This window comes from Periplaneta americana, chromosome 15 (genome assembly GCF_040183065.1).
Source record: "Periplaneta americana isolate PAMFEO1 chromosome 15, P.americana_PAMFEO1_priV1, whole genome shotgun sequence".
Lineage (NCBI taxonomy): Eukaryota > Metazoa > Arthropoda > Insecta > Blattodea > Blattidae > Periplaneta > Periplaneta americana.
The window spans coordinates 112,060,801-112,072,899 of NC_091131.1; the positions used below are offsets into that span (position 1 = coordinate 112,060,801).

At 35.1% G+C, this 12,099-nt stretch overlaps 1 protein-coding gene across 7 annotated transcripts in view; it reads left to right on the forward strand.

The window, feature by feature from the left end:
* The window catches only part of ed (echinoid), a 927,271-nt gene that overhangs the window by 803,810 nt on the left and 111,362 nt on the right, over positions 1-12,099 (forward strand). The window contains exon 1 of one of the 7 annotated variants that reach the window (XM_069848007.1): positions 6,911-7,313. The exons of the other annotated variants lie outside the window; for them this stretch is intronic. Coding sequence (XP_069704108.1) covers positions 7,211-7,313 — 103 coding nt within the window. The 5' untranslated portion in view covers positions 6,911-7,210. Of the gene's footprint in view, positions 1-6,910; positions 7,314-12,099 lie in introns of those variants that run through there. 7 annotated transcript variants of the gene reach the window in all.

Consider the following 12,099-nt stretch of genomic DNA (forward strand, 5'->3'; position numbering starts at 1 on the left):
GATGGTGTTTCAGAGCTCGCCATACCGTTGGTTGAGGAATGTTTAGTTCTCTGCTTGCTCGTGTTGTGGATTTTTTTGGGCTCCTTTCGTAAACTGTACGAATACGCTCGACATTTTCATTCGATGTGCGTGGACGTCCCGTGCTTTTCTGTTTGCAGATGCAACCATCTTCTACGAATTTTCGATGCCACTGGTAAATCTGCTTATGACGAGGCGGTTGTTTATTAAACTGACGGCGAAAAGCACGTTGAACTTCAATAATGGACTCTACTTTGCTAATTGCAGCACACAAAATTCTTTTTCCTGTTGTGTCCCCATTTTACTACAAACAATCAACAGCGCCAATGCGGCCGCGCATGACAAGCAACAGCGCCAATGCGGCCGCGATTGGAACTTCTACCTGGACTGTTCAAAATTTAAACTTCCGTTTGTCCATGAACGTTGGAATTGTGTTTCTATCTGTTGTAGTTTGGAAGAAATAAATATTTGAAATCTGCTCCTTCTTTTTGAATAACCTTGTATTTAATAAGTTAATTAATTAACAAAGAATTTCCATGTAGTTGTGCCAAAAATAATGTTTCAAAACTCCGGAGTCGTCCGTAAACATCTCACTCGTACGCAGACATATTACTTTCTGTTCTAGTTACGTAAATAACTACCTATACATAAAAATGTATTTTTGGTATTCAGTCCGTAAAGTGGTTGCTTTAGAGACAGATAACAATCCGTAAAATGAACTATTATAGGAATCAGTCCTATACAGTCCTCCTGACAACACTTTACGGATTGAATTTATCACAACCACGACAACACATTAATCAAGGGCAGCCATTATAAAATTGATATAGGAAATACATTCTAATAAATAGGCCTAGAAGATCATGTCGTGACAATATCAATAAATATAGAAAATTAGATTAAATTTTAGTTTAATGCTAGTTTTAGAAACCATGTACTATGTCATTCATATTTCTTTGTATTATATTGAAATAAACCCAATCACATAAATATCATCTATCTAATAATTCTATAAACCGCATTTATTGACACGGATTTGTATGATTCTATTTTCCTACAAATTAATTAGATGCATTTTTATAGCGACATTTAAGCCTTGTTTTAGGAATGGAATGGATTGTGTATAAAAATGCCTCTGAAAAATTAACTAGCCACAATTTTACTTAATGTAGATGTTTTCGTATTTATACCGTGAAATCTAAGAGAAAGTTGTGCCATTTCGCATGACACTGTTTATTTAATTAACGATTATGTGTGAAATGATATATTGCGTAACCCATTTACACTAGCTTGAAAGATGTAACATTTCGAAATGTGTGCACAAGCCAACAACGTAACTGCAGATAATATCCATCTTATGTATATAATCTCCGGTAGATGACGTAAATTCTTATATCGATAATTTAAATTGTTTTTCATTTTTTGCTGTGAAACTTTGACTCTCTCAAAATCTACAGAGTGGTTCGGTACAGTTGTCACAAACTGGTTCAAGTTGGTCTTTTAGTGGAAATGAGGGATGAGAAACTGGAAATATTCGGAACGGAAAAGTTGGCAATTGTAATTACAATCCTGATCAACAGATAAACTAAACACTACTTCTTTTCCTGAGCCCTGAGAAATTTGTTGTTTTATTTTTAAAGTTCAATATAATTCTAAACTTAAAAAAAAAGTCACTGACATGAGGAAAAATACTGAACAAATTCTGCAGGTTGCAGTTAGAGCACAAATGCAGGTATATTATACTATACTTCTGATCTTTGCACATACATCTTATATCATAATCATGTATGAAGTATGGTATAGTATACTATACTCTCAGGATTCAGGAGGTTAAACAGCCTCTCAAAGATCGTGTAAGATTACACTGCGTAAGTTTTTCATATCACACAACCGTAAGTTCAGCGCATGTAAAGCACACTTTTTAATTTTCGTGATTAGGCCAAACATTAATCATTGTTGAAGATTAAGCTAATTTTAACCCATTAGCACCCAATGTATTTCTCCAAAGAATATTTATATATACACCTTGAAGATTAATTGGTCATAACTCTGTAATGGGTCGACTGATCTTCATGAATCCGTGTTCTATCATTTCATCTTCTAGCATTTTATCAAAAAAAAAAAAAAGCCAAGATATGAGTATAGTAATGAAAATAATCTTCTGTTGTCCATAAGATGGCTTTAAATAAATATTTAACTTGTTATTAAGGGGGCTCATACAGTAGCGGTGCTGCAGATTGTAAATGTTTCACAAAATGTTAAATATCTCAGAGATAGTTCATTGGATCTTTCTCATTTTTTTTGTACACAAATAAGTGGTACTTGGGCCTCTCATTTGGCATCAACAAATTTATAATTATCATAATATTTCATTATATTAATTTGCAAAATTCAAAGGAAATAATTTGCTGCTACATTTCAAGCCACAAACATGATATCTCTTGAACTAATTGTCAAAATTGTTTCAAATTTTTAGGATGTCTATAGCTATTCAAGCTGTAGATGATGAACTACTTTCATAGAGATATAAGCATGATTTCATAGATTTTAAGTAAATAATGTAAAATAAAAATTACTTTTTTCCTTCTGGCTAAATGAAAAATATGTAGTTCAAAAACTTTATGTAGGAAGTTCACTGTTATACATCCTCTAACACTGCATTTCTAAAGTCAGAAATAAAATAGAAACTTAGAATGTGACAAGTGATTGGGAAGATACTATGTTTTTCCTCTTGTGTAGCAGCAAATTATTTCCTTTAAATTATGTAAATAAAAATAATAAATTAATTTGATAATTATAAATTTGTTGATACCAAATGAGAGGCCCAAATACCACTTATTTGAGTACAAAAATGAGAAAGATCCACTGAATTATCTCTGAGATATTTAACATTTTGTGAAAGGTTTACAATCTGCAGAACCGCAACTGTATGAGTCCCCTTAAATCCACTTGACAGTATATTTTATACGTGAGTACTGTACTAATTGTTCAGTGCCTATGTAGATACACGAAACCGAGCGGGAAGTGAAGGTCTGGACCACAATAAACCGGGAACGGAAACGACAACGAGAACGGAAAAATTGTTAAAATAAATATATTTACATGTGAGCATTCACAGTTGAAGACTGGACATAAAAAAGGCCAAGTGCCAAAGAGACAAACCGTAGAAAACATCTTTCTTGTGCAACTAGTAATCCATCGTTTTTAACTAACCCAGAAATTCTGTAGAATCACTTTCAATATATGCTACGTCCCATGTGACCAGACTGATGCACATTAATATATTCAGATATATTCCGTATCATAAATTTTGAAGTTGGTTTACCTGTGTTTATGTTGGCTGGCTTTTACTCATGAGAGAACGCCATTGGTAAATTATACACAAATAACATCAGAATACGTAATGTCCTCGTTACATATCGTTATTGACACATAATATATCGATATGCATACTCCTTTCCATTCTAGGTTTATTTTGAATAAAAAATCTTCACGTTCGCGTCCTTCTCTAATATAGTTCTCGTTTTTGTTGTCGTTACCGATGTAATGTGGACCAGCCTTCAGAGCTCTCCGATCCAAGCGAAGCTAGTAGACCTATAATCCATGTACTCCTAACTTGTACTCAAAGTAACCAAATGCAGGGCTCTTGATTGTAAGTTTTAATTAAGGGGTTGGCTGGAAGAAGGGCTAACTCAGAAAACATAGTTTTGAGATAATCAACAAAACTATCTGGAATATGACACTATTCATATATATTGTAGGGTAATACGTTCTCTTGTGATTACAATGAGTTCCATGGTTAATGTTTAAATATTGTACGAGAACGAAGCATTCAATTTTTTTTTAATTACGCCCTTCTTCCACAGAAGAGGGTTGAAAATACTGTAATAGTGTTCACTTTTTAATATTTATAATATTTCTATAGAAAAGGCTAGATATAGGTCTATACTACAATAATGAAGATAATTACAATGTATGTTCAACAATATATAGTCTATATGATATGTTTATTTACTAAATTGTTATCACAACATAAAAATAATGAACCCACTTATTTCACGTTATCATTTTAACTGAAAGTACCTAGAATATAGGCTTACAAACGCTATACCACTTTAAGTGATCTAATAACCTAACATAAACAACATCTAGAATCTTGTGAGGCCTATTGGAGTGTTGGCTTTCATATCTGTCATTACCAGGGAAAGGGATTTGGAGTATTATAAAGAATGGTGAAACGTAGTATAGATATTCGTAGCTCAGTGATTGTCAAGCGAGCTGCGTCACGGCGCATGGAAGAGTACAGTCCACTTCATACAAACTTACACGCAACGTCTGTAAATATATTTCAGAATAAACAAATGGAATAGTTTAATGACATATAGTGACCTACATACATAATCTGCATTTCTTTTTTAACTACATGTGCTTTTCTTCGCAACGCACAAGACACCAATAAACAACATTACAAATATACATAATTAAATATGAACCCCTGCATCTTCGCGTGTCAGTGGACATATTGATGTTGATAGACAGTTGTCTTCTGTATGGAACTCGCCTCTGAATATGTAGATCCAAACGAAATGGCATTTTCAATTAATGCTATGCCTTGTTATAATAAATTGTAAATATTATTTTCAAATTTTCAAAATACAACTTTGCTCTGTTGCAAGGAAGGAAATTTTGTAACATGGAAAAACTCCGCTCTCCATCTGCAGAGATAATTAGAGAGTACTTGAAACAAGATACGTCAATTAAATTCACATGTTGAATGACGTCATTGGGACACATCTTTGTTAGTACATCTGAAATCCGACTAAGACTATCGTATCCATCATTTTTAATCAAAACTTTGTTCATTTTTTCACCAACACGTTTTCCTATTTCACCTTCTACTGCACTCAGTTTATTTACAATAGTCCTCATAATATTTATTTGCTCAACTAGTTCTACTCCTGACTTTCCTAATTGAATAATGGCATCCGGTAAATATCCAAAATTTGACTTAATATCCGTGACTTCTTTCTCGATTGTTTCATCATTTAGCAGTTCCTGGCGTATTTGAATCGCAGCCGCGTCATCGGTATCGAAAGACTGGACCACTTTCTTCACAGATTGGAGGTGACGTGCGTAATAATTGCAAGCTTCTAACCATGACCCCCATCTCGTAGGAACTGGACATGGGGGAAGCGACAATTTAGGGAATTGTTTCCTGAATTTTGATACTTGATCTGGAGGTTTTACAAATATAGTCTTTCAATACTGTATTGTTAGTTGGTTTCACTTTCGGCATTGTACCTGCACTTCTCTACTCTGAACTGCAAACCTGCACGTTGAAGTTCTTATGCGACAACTGTCCCGTTCACCTGTTGTTGACGTGTAGAGACCTGCGAGTATGTCATGGAGGGGAGGACTTGGTATAAAGGGTTGTAAATAAATGACTGTGTAGATGCCAATACTAGCTTTTACTACTCCAAATTCCGTTCCCTAGTCATTACAGTATCCCTAGTTTCACTATATTTTGTACAGTTATCAGTCGTTTCTTAGATATTTTAAACAATGACAGAATAAAGTATCTGCATAAAAATTATTCTCAGTCAGGATAGGCTACTGTATACCCAAGAACATTCTCGGTGCTGTGGTTTTACAGTTGTTTGACGTTGCTTAATGGTCCTCCTCTCCAAATATCCCATAAAAATGCATTCTGTTGGTTTTTGATTCCAGTTTCCCAAAATCCTCAATAGAAAACGGCTTGTTCCTCTGTAGACATCTCATATTTCTTCTGGCAGCAACTGGCTTAAATGTTTTGCTGCTAACTTGTCAGAAATATGGTCGTGGCCACCGATGTAGCTCAGTTGGGTAAGGCGCCTGCCTACCGATCAGGAGTTGCGTTCGGGCGCGGGTTCGATTCCCGCTTGGGTTTTTTCCAAGGTTTTTCCTAACCGTAAGGCAAAAGTCAGGTAACCTATGGCGAATCCTCGGCCTCATCTCGCTATCACCAATTCCATCGATGCTAAATAATCTCGTAGTTTATACAGCGTCGTTAAATAACCAAGTAAAAAAAATATGGCCGTTTCTAAATGACTGACTGCTAGCCTGGATTTAATATTTTATAGCACTGCGTACGCCTTTATTATTAGTATTGTACCTTATATTCATTCTCCATTGACAAAAATAAATAGTGATACTGTATTTCTTTCACCATTTTTCCTGACCTACTTGTATAAGCTTTGCCATAATTTCGTCGTCGCTTGCTAGATTATTCTTTCATAGCTTGTTAAACCGCTTCCGTGTTCTACTTTTCCGTATGCAATTCATTTTCACTGATACTTTCAACATCAGAAATGTTATATTCGCTTCCATTAGGCGAAAGATAGGATAGATCAGAACATTCGTCAGACAACGCGAACACCCTTGCAGTTACCTTCGCCGGTCCTCGAACCACAGTAGTGAGATGGAAGACGGACGCAATTCAGTAATACCTCTCTATTGCAATCTATTGGGAGTAGAGGCATAATATTGTGGAGGTGGTAGCAACGCCACCAAAGAACGCATATAGCCATTTTACGGATAAACGCCGTAATTCGAATTACGCTCTTCTTCCAGCTAACTCCTCAATTTTTCCTTGCAGCCGCGACGCCACGCATAAATTGGGAACCCCTGGATCATGGGATAAACACAAGTTTAATAGTCACCTTATTAATTATTGTTTACACTGCCGATCTCCTGCTGACGTCACGACAGGCAGACCTATCTGACGACCACACGTAGAGTACAATATAATTGATGGGTGACATTGTGAACCGTGTTAGGAGTTGTGTTTATGTTTGCAGTCAGTAGGGCGGGCTACTCGCACTACCAAATGAGTGCTCCCCACGCTTTTATCTCGAGTACAGTCCAGTGCCTGACACAACGTAGACTACTCATGGGGTATACATTGTGTGCTGTATTGTTAACGGCGGCTGAGGGAAGATTTTCTCACTCTGTAGGTTTGAGAATGGAGTTTCAAAGCCCGGCAAGTCCAGTTAACATTTGTTATGAAACAAGACGATTATAGATGGGGACACTGCCGCTGTCGTTTGCTCTATTGCCATTTGCATTATATATAAAATAATTTTTAGTGAACTGTGGGTAACATACAAGACGTCGAAGTAGAATGTAAAACTCTGGATAATTACTATGTCAAAGGATGGATGTGTTAGATAGTGGTATGAGTGTTGTTTTGACTAACAGAAATTGTCGACCTTATGGAAAGAGCTTCACCATCACCACAATCACAATCACCAAAAATGGTAAATATTTTGTTTTTACTTTTACTACTAGTACTACTACACTATTACTGCTATTATTACTACAACAGATAGATCCAACGTAAAGTGGAGTCTGCCGTCAGCCATCCGGTTTTTTCACTGTTCGTCCTCTTATACAGAATATTCTATAGGGAGGGAATGAGTGAAAATATGGTAGGTAATTTTTTTTATCAAATCACTTTTTTTTTTTTCTTTTGTAGAAAATGAAGATATGATGCCTACTTTATACTTTGACAAAGTTTCAGCACTGCGATGGCTGTGTCATTAATTACGTCACCTTTAAAAGGCTGCGGTCATTAAGTTTAAAATGCAGGCAAATTTCGCGTATTTTTTTTTGCCCACTTCTTGCATTCATATTGCTAAGCATTCCACAAATTTTATGCTAGGAAGTTGAAATTTTTACTGCATGTTCTTTAAAGTTTACTTAAAGTTATGTTGGATTTCTTCAAAAAAAGAAAATAATTTTTGAATAAAAACAATATGTGCTTGCACTCTAAATTTTATAAATCTGAATATGAATAAGAATAATTTCTTTCCCCCTATTTTTACAGGTAAAACTAAAAAATGTGAGGACATATATACTTTATGAAAAAATTAAAGCCACTATAAAAATTTCAGACATAATGCAGCGAAGGTTACTTATGTAGGCTACCATAGGAAATTGCCAAAATTGCTAAAATATCTTGAAAATGCCTCGGATTTATAGTATGAGTACTGAAAATTGGATGTGATCACTGGGAGAGCTGTATAGTGTATGCTAACCCAACCCGCCCAAAATACATACCTTCCATGTGTATCAAAATCGTCGTGCGTGAATGAATAACACGGCCATATTTCGTGTATGTGACGTAATTTGAGGGAGAGAATGGAGGGGGCTTCAGTGTCGCCAACATAGTAATAATACTACACACCTAACCTAACCTAACCTAACCTCTCACATAACCCTACACACCTAACCAAACCTAACCTAAGCTGTCACATAATGCACATCTAATCTAATATAACTTAACCTGTCACATAATACTACATAGGGTCTACCTGTAGTAACATTCCTCACATTTAGCATCATTTCGTTTGCATATATTGTCATCCCTGCTACATGCCGTGTTGGTCGCCACCTAGTGGAAGTGGATCGTGATGGCGGGGAGAAAAAAATGGCGACTTTGATAATTACATTTAGTTCGTTTAGTATGTGTTTTATGAATTATGATAGCGCAACAATAATTGAAACGTGTTGTGGCTGTTATAAAAGTGTTAAAAATTGCTTTAGTGCCACATTGGCAATGATAAAAGTGTGCAATATTCGCTGCATTAGCGAGCGGATGTCGTTACTTTGGCGGGTGGATACCCTCCCTTGAATCATAATGCTTAAAATTTCGGGGATAAGACATTTTGAAAATACGCGAACTATTTTTTAAATTTAAATGACTCTTAAAACTACTGAACCTATAAATATGAAACATAAAAACATCATTACTGATACCGATAGGAATATGTGTATAGAACATCTAGTCTTTAGTTAAAAACATAGGACCTATATAAAATAGAAATTTAACCCATGCCTTCCTTAATAAATTGAATAATGAATAGTAAATTAAGTCAATGAATACTGTTCCAAATTTTACAACAGGGAGTCTTGGCAGTCTCACACTTGCACAGAATTCTTATACAATTTGTTTCAACTCCTAACTTAAACTATGGTCACCACTAATGAAGTCCCACGTTCGATTCTCTATGGGTAATCTTCAAGCTAACGCAGTCCTGCCTGCTGCTATCAACACTCTGCAACCCCCCTCCACATTAATCTAGTCGAATTATTTCCTTCAAATTATTCCAAAATACTTCAGTGGAACACTTCCTCCAGAGTGAGATAAGTGGCCAACTGGCTTGGAGCTCACATAGTTTATCCACATTTCATGACATTACTCCTTGCAAGAACGCGCTCTCGTGTACTTTTTAGTTTATTAATCCTCTCTCGTTTCTATCGATTCCTAATTCATGAAAAAGATCTTTTATATATTAAACACTGAAGTTTTTCACCATCTTGAGATTATGTTTGGCCTAGATCGCAGTCACAAGATGGTACATTAATTGTGACAGTTATATATTTTTTTACAACTGCGACGGTCTGCTTCTAGTCGTTCATAGTATAGCCCGGCAACAAACATTTCAAAGTGCGCAGAAACCAATCTGTCGGTCATACTTAAAGTTGATCTTAAACGATATTTCCAAATATCTGTGACAACTGTGACTGTGACAATTAAATATCTGTGACTTTTATCTGTGATTTTGTCACGCCGATATTTTATATCGGTAAGTAAGCACGATATGCAAGAATTACACCGATATTTTGTCACACCGATAAAAATTAACAGGAAATATTGAAGAGCAGTGCAATGTGAATACGAATTCTCTATACACGCCACACATCAGTGGTGTATATGGGAAAATGCAACAAATAAGTTATGTACATGTACCATTAACAAATAAATACTAAGCTAACTCAACAGAAACATGTAAAAAGTTAACCTCATATACCAAGAGGTTATATCGTAGTTGATTTTAGATATGGAATCAGTTGATAATTTTTTAATGTAGTTGGGTATGGAGAAATTGAGGTTATGTGATTATCCTAATCGTTTTAAAAATTGATCCTTTTTATTGTATATAGTATAAGGGATAAATAATTATTTTAAGTCGTGCATTAACATTATAATATTGAGTCAGAATAAAAATTAACGAAACATCAGTATTCCGAAAAACAATGGAAAATAATTACAAAACAAAACTGTTGTTCAGACAGAATTTTACACAAGATAAAGTATTGGTAACCAATGGTATTATTATTATTATTATTATTATTATTATTATTATTATTTAAATCGTGTAATCATGATATAATTTATAATAAGATGGTGAAACTAGCGCTGAAGTTGTTTCGGCGAATTCGGATATGAAAATCGTTGCATTTATAAGGATTTTTTTTTTTTTGTGTGGAGAGACAGTTCCTCGGGTTAAACTAGCGGTGAGGTAGTTTAGGTGATTTCGGAAGTGAAAATCGTTGAATTTGATTTTTTGTGGAGATGCAGTTGATCGTATGTCCAAGGCATAACAAAGCCTAAACCAACCAAACCTGACCTGTCACAGATTCGTATATGCAAGGTGTATAAGGGGAATACGAAGGAAACTACCTCAAGGTTAGTTTAGCGAAATAAGTTGCCCATCATATTAGCCAGTTTTGTCTCGTTCGGTTTTAATTGAGTGGAAAATACTTACACATTAATATAAATTGACAGTAAGCTTAATATGAAAATGTGAAGATCTCGGGGGAATACATAAAATATTTATAAAACATATATACAGACTTTGAAAAAAATAATATTGAACAAAATATCACGAAACAATAATCAAATACCACCGCCCGATTGCTGTTATTGTATCATGCGCATGCGCAAACCCACGACGTAGAGGAGAAAATATCAGTCACAGACGTTGCAACGGTGACAGAGTACTGAATACGGAGATGATTTCGATAGCGATATTTTGTCACAGATATTTCTTGTCATCAGTCACAGGTTTATCTATGACAAAAAAATACCTGTGACAAAATATCGGTTTGTGAAATATCGGCCATCTCTAGTCATACTGGAGTGGGGGATTAAGCCAATTGTCTTGAAACTCTTGAAGAGTAAGGTTCTGCTTCTGTGAAGTACGGTTTAGTCTAGGTAGTGTGATATATCATTGTTGTAATCCTATTAGAGTATTTTAGGACAATCTTAAAATTTAAAATAGCCTATCTTTCTGTCACGCTTCTCGTTATCAGTTAGTGGCGTAAAAGTATGACATCATGCGCTAAGTATGAACGGAAGCGTTATGTTTAGTCTGATGTCTCCCTATAGGAATCGACTTCACGAATCAATCGTAGAGCATTTTGGACGTTTCCAAACACATGCTGATGTAAGCGATGATGGCATAAATCGCAAAACGAATATTCGTATATCCTAGACCAGCGGTTCCCAAAGTGTGGGTCGCGACCCCCACGAGGTCGTGTAAGGGGTTGAGAGGGGTCACGAGATGTTTTACAAAATAAGTAAAGTTTCGTATTAACATTTATTTTGTATTTAGAAACATAAACAATATTGAACATAAGAATATAAAATTTTTCAGTAGTTGTAAAGTAAAAAATAATAATAATCCGATTAATGTGCCTGTTTTTCAGAAAGTAAATTGTCAAATCTTGACGTAGCATTCCATACACACATAGTGATATCATTTTAAAGTTCAAGGACATTTTTCACCTTTGTTTTGATGGTGAACATAGATGAGAAACTCATTTTGCATAAATACAAGGTTGCAAATATTAAAAAATTAAAAAATTGCGTATTTTTGCAAGCTCGAGCTATTCTTGCATTCTTTTGATACAAAACTGATCTACGTTCTGCGAAAGAAAAAGTATAATTTAAACATTCCATTTCTAGGTAGGTACATATTTAAATGAGATTTTCCTTCATAGTTACTGGAATTTCAACCAATTGAGCGCAACTCCCTAAAAACGGACTCACCATCTTTGTGATAGTCGTAATTGTTTCGAGTTTCATCCGGAATGTACTCAAAATGTTATTGATTAAAATCGTGTAAACTTGGTTGTATGTCCGCAAAAACACAGCATTTGTCTATCATATGTAGCGAAATTTTCCATGAGCTCTTTAATACACTGGAATGAATCAAATATATTTTTGTCAAATGATACTGACCAGAAATCAAGCTT